Genomic DNA, 11,053 nt, shown 5'->3' on the forward strand with positions numbered 1-11,053 from the left:
TTCGTGGTCGCTCTATATAATTACAACAGAACGACGCTCCATCTTTCAAGTCTCCATCGATCCAACAAACCGGTTGCAGTTTTGTAACAATCTATCCCGGCTCATTCAACTTAAACCCTCAGTTGCATTTTGTCGAAGACACCAAAACCAAAGTGACACATTGCCGCCACAAGCAAGGCCAAATCAAAGTAAAATATGACCTCTCCCCAAAGTGGAAAACTTTCCAAGTCAAACAAAGTACATTCCAACGCACCTCCCCAGCCACCCCCGTTTTTGGTAGAGCTTTTTCTTACGAGACCAGGCTCTGCTTGTTATCTCCCGCGGGAACAGCTACCGAGTGAAAAAGGTGAAAACTTGTCCCCAGGAAAAATGGAAAAAGGTCCTGAAACTTTCGCACTATGGTGGGAGCCATGCAAGAGCAGGAGATGCCACCCTCTTCTCCATCTTGGTGCACAAAAAGAATCTAATCCCTTCGCTGGGAATGATTTACGGCTAGAAATTTGTTAATGACCACATTTGTTGGACGGACGGCAAGTTCTTAACTTTGGGAAAGTTTTGTACCTCTCTACGCGCCAGCCAGTTACATTAAATTGCGGTAAACGTGGTAGACGGTGTTGAACTTGGTACAACTTCAATCAGTTTGATTGCATTTGGGACCCAACCAAATGCCGTATGTATGTTATTTGTTTTATTAAGTAAATATTTGAATTTTTGAATCATACGATCATGAATCTGAAGTTTAATTTGAAATTGAGTTAAGACAAACCAAAATAATTTAAATTACCATGAATTGCACCACATTTAAACAAGCTCGTTCATGTAACACAATTCTAAGTACTTCCAATGTTTGTCGAAGAAACACGGGCAAATCCCTCTAATTTCGCCGAACATGCTAAAATAATTAATCACACGTTATTATGACAAAACAACATTGCAACCTTTAGCCAGGCCTGCATTGCATCACGGGTGGTATTTATGGAAAACTTAATCCGTCAACATTTACCAACTAAACACTTTGCTCCATTTCCTGCCGACAATCTAAAGCTTTCGGTACACATAAATTGCAACCATAAACCACATTTAACCGTGCTTGGTTTGCTCGTCCTGAACTTACGTACACACACGCAGCGCAATGGAAAGTTTCCCAAATCCAATCCAATTCAACATTGTGATCTGTTGTTACTGCAGTTTCAAACCACTTGAATTTTCTCACCAACAGCCAACAGTCACATGTGGTCCTTCGACACGGTGACCAGGACAGCGTTCCAGATTGGTTAGCAGCACGTCCATCCGGAGCTGGTAACCGCAAGAAGATGGTGACAAAACGACAAAGCAAAGAAATATGATTTGCGATTATGACATTGGCTCGAAAGTCCTAAAACAACAAACATATGGCCCTTTTCTTGTTTTTTCCTCCTCCTTCCTTCTACTCGTCCCAAAAAGAGACTTGCACTACTTACTGCTAAGGAAAGGCAAGTTTGGTGTGATGAGCTCATCCAAATCCAGGCCCTTCTTCCTTGGGATGATGGTACAAGGACAAAGTTTCGATAAAATATTATCACACAGCGTCGTTGTTATCCTGGCCCTGGTCAGAACTCTCACTCTTTCTCTCTCCTCCCTCAAAGGACTTATCAGGCGCTCACCCTCTTGTGTCCTTTTGCTTTTTCGGTTTTTCTGCGTTGTGTTGTACACATCCTCATCCTCTTGGTTAATATCCATTTACAAGAGATGACACCAAGTGCACATCTTCATCACCAAATCTAATTACGGCCACTTGAGTTGATTATCCTTCGGCAGTCCTGCGCGCCATCCCGTGTTCCGTTGGTCCGATACTATCGACACTCCTCTGTTGTGTTGCCAGCAGAGAAATATTTCGGGAGGGCAGCAGCAGACCAGAAGGGCCAAAGTCAAGCTCGAGCGAAAGAACTAACAGGACACACTCTTGTCGAAAAATATTTTTAGTGCCACTTGACATCGACATCGTCGGTCCTCCCCCACCAGCCAAGCAGAGCCAGTCAGAGTATGCTAGTGGCCAGAATATCCCGGAGTTATCTCTTATTTTTCGGGGCTGAGGATAAACAAACAACGTTATCATCGACATCACTGGCTGGATGGGAAGCTGCTAGTGTGCATATGTGGCTCAGAATTTGGCAGGGGTGCTGGAATTTTACCCAGATGAAGTTACTTTAAGGCACATTCACGTGCTAACGGAGTCTTCTTGAAAATATTTCCTATGATAAAACTTTGTCAGGTTAAGTCTATATAAAAAAAATCTTGAGTGGTTCTCTACGATCTTAAGCCGACTTTTCTGTGTATTGTTTACTTTACATTTCCTATGTCAAAAGAAGTAATTTTGCATCATTAGTTTTTTTACTGTTTTAAAGCAACATCGAATTTTAAATTGTAAAGTACTATTTATATGTTTCATTATAAAAATAAGATTCAGCTACAATCTGATGTTGTTGATGATAAAAAAATATATATATTTATGCTAAAAACCTTATGGAAACTGAAGATCGAAGACTTCACTTCACTTCAACATTCAACGTCGACATAATTTTTAAGAAATATTTGCAATAGCTTGAAAAAAAATTGCAGAGGTTTTAAAACTGTTTTTGTACTTTCTTCGATGCTACTGCGGGAGTTGGCGGAGAATGTTTAGAACCACATTTTCAATTATTAAGGTACCGTCAGTGGGGGTGACAATGGATCAAAAAACGATACACCTCTCGTAATTTCTTAATGACAAAAACAATTTAAATAACATAAAAAATCTTACAACGTAGATTTGTTCTTAGATAGTTTACTAACATTTTCTCAAAATATGGTGGATTTTGATGAACACTACTTTAAATGCCAATAGTTTGAAAACTGACCCAATCTCACCCCACAGAGGGGGTGACATTGGGTCAAATGAAACAAAAATGATGCTCAAATACAACGATATGGTAAAATCAAGTCATCCAACAGTGTTTCTTGTTCAAGGAATCGTATTGACAAGCTACAATGTTTGAAGTGGAGATTTTCAAACATTTGGTTAGTTTTCGAGCAATTCTAACAAAAATATTTGAAAAATGATTTTTCGAGAGGTCATTTTTGGCCAAAAACGTATCTCAAATTTAGACAGCTGCCAAAATAACAGGATTTGTTCTAGGAACGAGATTTTTTCAGCAAAGTCATCTTAAGATGTCCCCTGCACAACCCTTTCAACTGAATTCAGTTTCATTGAGAAGAACCTGAGAAATGGTAAAATTCGTAGAAAATCACTTTGACCCAATCTCACTCCCCAGACCCAATGTCACCCCCACTGATGGTATCTTTATTATTATAGCAGGATTTTTTTTTAATGTGTATCCTTTGGTATTGATATCTTAATCACCATAAAATACTTAATATTACTGCTCATAAACGATGTTTTTCCCAGAGACTTAAACTTACAAATTCAGAACAGATCAATCTGTATGTTAAAGGTTAAATTACATTTATATAATAACTGGTTATTATTTCAGATTTTAGTAACTAAAATGATTGAAAAGCTTCAAAAAGAAATGTATTATTTACTAAATACTAAGGCAGCACTTTCCATTTCTGAGAAGTGTTTTTATATTGTGTCATCACCTTATATTCCCTTTTTATCCATATTATATTATACAAGCTTACCCCGACAAACTTCATCATGCCTTTTTTCGATTGTTGACGTTTTAAGCTTTTTTGCCCACAGGAGGCTGACTCCTGTGATCAAAATTTGATTTTATGTAACTCTACCCATACAATCTGCAGATTTTCCGGAATCGGTTCCAGAGTGGTCAAAGTTGTCACGTAAGAACCTTCCTTGGACAAACAAAGAGCACTTCGACTCGACGCTCCGTACAGAACTGATTCGCGTTCGAACAAACCCGATGAAATGTTTTATATTTATAGATTATATGACATTCATACAACATTGCACAACAGACTTACACTTACACTGATGCAGCAAGAACACAAAGACAATTCGAATTCAACCTTTTCATTGGTCCGATGAAATTCCCCTTTCCCCCTTTATCCAAACTAGAGAACCTTCAAAGAGAAATGACATGGCTCTCAAACACAACAAAACTTGCTCTCCGTCTCTTTCTCACTCATATGCTTTTAAACGAAAGAACTCAATTTTGACAAGTAATTCAAGCGCTGCACTGAGTGACGACGCTTCTCTCTCAGGTTCTCTAATCCAAACTAGAGAACCTGAGAGAGAAGCGTCGTCACTCAGTGCAGCGCTTGAATGGAGTACCCGACGCGATTGGTAGTGAGCAATGTATTTCTTATGGAGCGAACTGTCAAACTACCAGTCGAATCGGGTATTCCATTACTTGTCAAAATTGAGTTCTTTCGTTTAAAAGCATATGAGTGGGAAAGAGACGGGAGAGCGAGTTTTGTTGTGTTTGAGTGCCATGTCATTTCTTTTTGAAGGTTCTCTAATCCAAACCATCCCACGATTTCCGTTCACTCTAAAAAGTCGCGTGAGTTCCCCGCACTTTTGCCACTATAGTGAACAAAAAAAACAAATCCCGGGACTGTAATGGCGTAGTAGCCTTGGAGCACAGTGTGGAAATTTACGTTCTCAGATATTTTTGGTTGTACCGGGCAACAGTCAAACTGTCTAAGAACATTGAATTGATCATGGTACAGACCCGTAATGCTACACCCAAAATTCCGAGTCGAGAGAATCGCTCTCTCAAAATTTGTTGAGCGCTCAGCGCAAAAATCGAAATTTTTATTTAATGCTACCAACACACACCACCATAACAAATGTTGCGCTAATAGAGGAGAAAATTGTGACGTCAGAAATGAACTCAAATCACTCAAAGTTCATTTTGTGAGTGACTTTAACATTTTGGCTAGAGAACCTTCAACACCCTTACCAAAAATCATGACTTTTGAGTTCCAAATCCCACTTTTCATACGATTTTTTGAGTTCAGGTACTACAACCATAAAAATGGTTATATGGGTTGAACTGGAAAAATCGTATGAAAAGTGGGATTTGGAACTCAAAAAGTCATGATGTTTGGTAAGGGTGAAAGAGAAATGACATGGCACTCAAACACAACAAAACTTGCTCTCCCGTCTCTTTCTCACTCATATGCTTTTAAACGAAAGAACTCAATTTTGACAAGTAATTCAAGCGCTGCACTGAGTGACGACGCTTCTCTCTCAGGTTCTCTAATTTTGGCCTAGTATGACAGCTACCTCGTTCCCAGGTTTTCTGTGGGAGAGAAAAGGAGGCGAATACTTTATGAAAATCATACCTGTCAAAATTCCCAGCCTCAAAATTTTGTCGCGAGTTGCTTTTCTACTCTATTGAAACAATAAAACTCCAACAAGTGTCATATATCGACATCTGACCACATCTAGGTGGCTGTGGTGGTCGAGGCAGTTAAATCACCGGGTTAGCCTTTCAAATCTCTCTGGTTCGATTTCTGTAGTCGACACTTTTGGTTTTTTGTTTTGACGGATGAACTTCTTATGCATATGAACCTCGAGAGAATAATTCTCTCGCCCATCTCGAGCTGTGTTCTCTGTGTCCGTAAATGGTACAACAATTCTCTTGTCTCGAGGCCATTATTCTCTCGGAATAGCGCTGTCCTGTTTTGGGTGTATGTTATGCTATGCTATGCTATGACAATTTTTAAATGTGTATCCATTTTGTTCAAAGTTGATGGGCAGTAGAAACATATTGTTTTGCTATACTGGATATGTCAAAATTTTGCATAAGTTAATATTTGTATTACCTAGATGATGGTCACTGTTATGATATTTTTTGATATTTTTTGTATATTGTGTGTTCAATTTAAGACATTTTTAAATTATACACACTATCAAGAATCTGGAAGCAATTCGAATATGATTGATTTATAACATGTTTCTTAACAAATCCCACTACATAGCATCCCTGGTATAAATCAAAGGACTTTCAGCCTCCAGGATCGCAGGATAACTGCAAAGGTGCGAAGTGGCGAGGACATTCCTATGCGATACAAGGGTGGGAAAATCCATCCCAAACCTGCCACCACGCCATTCCGCTCAGTGATCGAGCATCCACTCTTCCACTCAATCAGCGCGAGTAAACAAGGTGGATCAATTTGGCAGAAGGACGGAACTTTTGTACTGGAGTGCTGTCGGCCGAAAAAGGAGGAAAAGCAGGAGCGATAGTGAACAACAACACTACTCGTCAAACTGAACTGAGTTCGGTGACATATGGTTTAATTTTTTTATTTAGCACATGTAATCAACGTAAAATCTGTCGATGTTGCTGTATCAAATCCCCGGAATTGTTTGACATTTCCATTTGAATTATGGCTTGTTTTAAGTGATAAATTCAGCGTAATTTATAGTCGGTTTACAACGCCATTTCGAAAAGTGATCGATTCCAGCGGGGAAAAATCCATTACGTTTGCCACATATAATACAATGTAACGTCAGTCAGTCAGTCCCAGCTTATTCGCTCGCCACGAGAACATCTTCATTAGGCGGTGGCAGAGGGCAATAAAACCAGTAGGATTTGTCTGTCACACGCAGCTCAGCTGTGGCGCAGACTGTAAGCCCCCTCGCGCGTAGTCACCATTACTTCTGCTGCTCCTGTCGAACCCTTCGACCAACCTAAAGCTCCTCGCAGACTACCGTGCTGAGCGGATTTTATCAGTAACCTCAATCGAATAAATTTTAATAAAATTGTTGAAACAAAATCAGCTCGCAACGGTCCCCACTTCTCAACAGGGTTGTCGTCGACGAAATCCGTCCACGCTCTCTGCGGAATGTTTCTGGGACAGAATTAAGACAAAAAGCCAATCTCGAAATCCTTCCAAAGCTGATGCTGCTGCTTTCTTCATCCCCATCTCGTTTTGCTGGTGTGCCAATCAAAACGAAACTAGTGTGATACAGCCGCAAAATATAAACACACGCGCCACTGAAGATTCGCGTGCACGCGAACGAATCCAGTCCCTGAGTGAGGTTTCGTCCTTCCTGCTCCATCTCGGAGTAGGTGGGGGGGGGAGGTGGGTTGGGGTTCCAGCGGGGTATAGTGGTATCTACTGTATTCTGAATTTTATGCTAAAATCAAGCGGAATTCAATCCAAGCTAAAAAGCCAACAGTGTTTAGCATCGTTTCTCTGGTGGCACGTCGTCGTCTAACCCCGTACTCCCCGTCATATCGAATTCAACCGCAAACAGGCCAGCCTCGGACTTGTTGTTGGCAGTAACGAAACAAAGGGAAAAGCCACAGAATGGGAGCAATCTGAGAAGGCAAATCTCGCTCCTCAGCAGGATCTGCGCGGCCTGAAATCGTCGTCGTTGCGACCCATCAACAACAATACAAGAAGTTGGAATAAATTCGCATAAAAACCTTTAATTTATAGCCCCAGGACCAGTTCATCTCGAGCGAGTTTCCTCTCCTCGTTGTGGCCAGCCAACAGCAGAAACCATGGGCTGATCTTACCTTCTGTATTCGTGCGATTGGCAGCCAGCCACGCTTAAGAAGTTATGACCGCGCGCCGCAACGACGGTTCTGGTTGATTTTTGTGCCCGTTTATCCTCCTTTTTTGCGCAGGATGGACTGCACAGTGATGCAAATATACTTGGCCAAGTGAAACAGGTGTTGTCTAGAGAAAATTGTCTGTGGTGGTTTGTACTTGTCCTAATTTTGAAACCGTTTCATTCAAAGCTCAATTTTTGTTCAAGATGAAGCGGTTCTTAATTATTTTAAGAAAATTATCACTCATAAACGCTACGCTTCTAAATTTAAATCAGAGGAATGGGATTGAAGTGGATTTTCAATGGTTAAAAATGGGATACAGTTTTGGTATTTTCGCGTTCTTGCGAGCAAAACTACTCTCTCGAGCTCTCGCAGCGAGTCTTGAGCTACCGAGACAAACTCACCGATTGCCCTTGCTCTCCTCCGCTCGCGAGCGGGCTTTCTCGCAAGCCAGAATTGCCCGTTCGCGAGAAGTTGATCGTGTTAAAAACGAACAAAAACAACCCAGCGATTGAAGTTACACCTCTATACCATTGCCTGGTTTGCATTCATAAGCCTGATAAACAAATTGATAGCTTGGGACGAACGGCTAGCACGAGGCGCTTGCGAGCGATCGCAGCGAAGAGAAAAGTACTTCAAGTTCTCTCTCTCGCTCGCTCGCGAGAAATGCTTTTCTTCTTCTCGCTCGACTTTCAACACTGCTAAAAAATTAAATTAGATGTGAATCTATTTTGACCAGTTTACAACTTAACTCGGTTCACAGTTTCACACCACAAAGATGGCTCAAACAAGCTCAACAGTTGATTATTGCTGCCACAACAAAGAACGGAGATTATTGCACCGATTTGCACTGTAAACTTATGAAAAACCTCGTTTTCACAAAATAGTTTGAAGAACTGTTATTTTGTTAAAATATGAATAATTTCTCCTCAGATTATTTTTTGTATAACAATGGCTTTGTTTTACAAAATTGTAAAGTAGTAAAGTAGTTTGACCAACTTTACAGTGCAAATTCTACAAGTGGCGTGCAGTCACGGATGCTGGGCTAAATGATATCTCGACAAGATGAATCTCTGACGGCCAGCCCAGCAGCCGTCGTCCGCGATCCGGTTCTGTTCGTGGTTGGGAATTCAAAACGCACCTGCTCTGCCACCGGCACTGTAGTACGAGGGACCCCTTCACGGACTCGCTCGCAACCCGTTCTGTTGGAGATACCCTCAAGGGGGACCACCGATTCCCTTCACCCAGGACCTGGAGATTGAGGTTGGCCACGCACCACGGCACCGGGTGCGTTCGGCTCTCGAACTTCGGCTCAACTTCGGCTAAAGTCGGGCACGCGAATTGTAAATTTTTATTGGCCATGATTGGTCGCGTCTTTTACAACACAGCAAATCTCTTTCTTCTCCGGTGGAGGCTGCGCTGCGTCCTCGGCTTGTGGCGGTTTTATACATATTTTATCGTTTTCCTGCTATAATGTTTTGCTTTTTCACCCCGACGCAACTGCTGCTGAATGTTTTGCTGGCCGTACCGTTTTCTGCACAACCAGGCAGGGTAATGATGGTCAGAAGAAATAAAGATTTTTTCCGCTCCCTGACAGCGAATGTCAGTCAGCGTTGTGGATGATCGCAAGTTAATTGAGTACGAAGCGTATTTAAATTTTATGGCGCTCCTCAGCCCAATCGAATGCAATTTTAATGGGTGGATATATTTTACGTTCGATTGACTAGCGGGAAAGTGGGATCGCCATTGTAAATAATTTCAATACTTTATGGTAATGCGTTGAATATTGTATTATAATCGCTGCCGATGTTTGCACAAGCCAGCCTCGGCTGTTCGTTTTGCAGACAAAGTGCAAGCGATTGTCAGTTTACGGATGTTAATGGACGATACAGCAGCTGAGTTGAGGTCATCTCCTTAAGGGTTAAATGTTAATAGTTAAACACTTAAGATAGTAAACGGAGTGATGCAACAAGTTATTCAAGTTATTATGCCACTTCGACTGTCTTTTTTTAACTTTCAATCTTCTTATGGTCGCGAGAATCTTTTTTGAGCAAATTGATATTCAATGACTTCGACCTTGTTATTGGCCCATTAACATATTTAAGCTTGAACTTCACAAAAAAAAACATATAATTAACAAAGTAAAGTAAAGCATAGGTTTCATTAGTTTTATCGGCGTTTTAATATCATTTCTTTGAAGATATGCATTTTCGGAGGAATTCTAATTTTGTTTAACGTTTCTAAGAAGAAACTGCTCAAAATATTTGAACTCCAATGCTTTCTACAGAATTTTCGTCAAGCAAAATTTGAATTGGTACACTTGAAATACACTTGAAAAACTTTCAAATGAATGTTCATTTTCACCAAACTAAACACTATTTAAAAACGTTACTTAATCCACCCTTAAGTGGTTGGTGCCTTCCTCACATTTAGAGGGAATGCTATCCAAAATAGATACAAAAGGGCGGACCTCTCAGTGTTCTATCAACTTGATTCATTATTCATACTGTTAAATACGTTGCTATGCAACAGAAAGACAGTTTAGTTGTAGCGGAAAAACTGTTTATTTGCATCCGACGGGTTTGCTAGTCGGGATTGAACTGACTTGCATCAGCTGTGCAGGTCAAGGCCTGCTACATCTCCCCCTTAAGAGATGTCGTACACCGTGGAATCCTGGACGGTCGAACGGGACGTCGTGGACCAACAGGAAGTATCGGCGTCTGCGGCTTCGGCGGCGTAACGGGCTTGTCGGTGGGTACGGCATCTTCAGGCAGCACAAAGTGGTTTGTGCCAGATCCACCTTCCAGTGGATCTTCGGTTCCAGGCAGGGCCGGTGGTGCGGGACTGTCCGGAACAGGAATGTCGATCTCGATGGGAGCTTCAGGTTCTTCCTGGTCGGCTAACAGAATCGGTCGAGCTTCTTCGATCAGGATCTCCCACGGTAGACGTTGTTGGACTTGGTCAGGAACTTCAGCATCGTAGCGAGGGCGTAATTGGTTGACGTGCGAACTCACGATCCTCTGTCTTCCTTCCAGGTCCAGCTGCACGATGTAGTTAACGGAACCTTTCCGTTCGACGACACGGCCGGGAATCCAGGACTTGGTGCTGCGCTGGTGGTACTCGGCGTAGACCAGGTCATCGTCCTTGAACTCGCGTTTGACGGCTCCATGCCGACGGTTGAACTGCTCGTTTTGCTTGTGGTTGACGGCGACCGGTGTGGCAGGAACAGGCTTCTTCAGCAGGTCCAGTGTGGTGCGCACCGGTCGTCCAAGGAATGCTTCAGCTGGAGACGTCATGTTTGGTGTGTTCCGGTTGGGCGTGGAACGGTACACCGACAAGAACGTTTGCAGGTGCTCCAGTGTGGGCGAGCCTATAGGATTTTCAGATCTTCAATCTTTTGAACTCGTTGAAATGGTCTGTTGATTATTTATCTAACGACAGGTCGCATGATGGATCCGTACTACGTTCTAATAAAAATATCTGAGATCCGGCCTTTGACAGTGCGTGGCCGCATGGTTACGCTGTCCGCTCTGCAAGCGGATGAT

The 11,053-nt window shown here is 42.0% G+C and overlaps 1 protein-coding gene across 1 annotated transcript; it reads right to left on the bottom strand.

The window, feature by feature from the left end:
• Window positions 1–10,141: 10,141 nt before the first annotated feature.
• LOC119770399 lies at window positions 10,142–10,804 on the bottom strand. Its single transcript, XM_038265195.1, has one exon. The coding sequence runs from the start codon at window positions 10,802–10,804 to the stop codon at window positions 10,142–10,144; it is 663 nt and encodes a 220-aa protein (XP_038121123.1).
• Window positions 10,805–11,053: the final 249 nt, after the last annotated feature.

The sequence above is a fragment of the Culex quinquefasciatus genome, chromosome 1 (genome assembly GCF_015732765.1).
Source record: "Culex quinquefasciatus strain JHB chromosome 1, VPISU_Cqui_1.0_pri_paternal, whole genome shotgun sequence".
Taxonomy (NCBI): domain Eukaryota; kingdom Metazoa; phylum Arthropoda; class Insecta; order Diptera; family Culicidae; genus Culex; species Culex quinquefasciatus.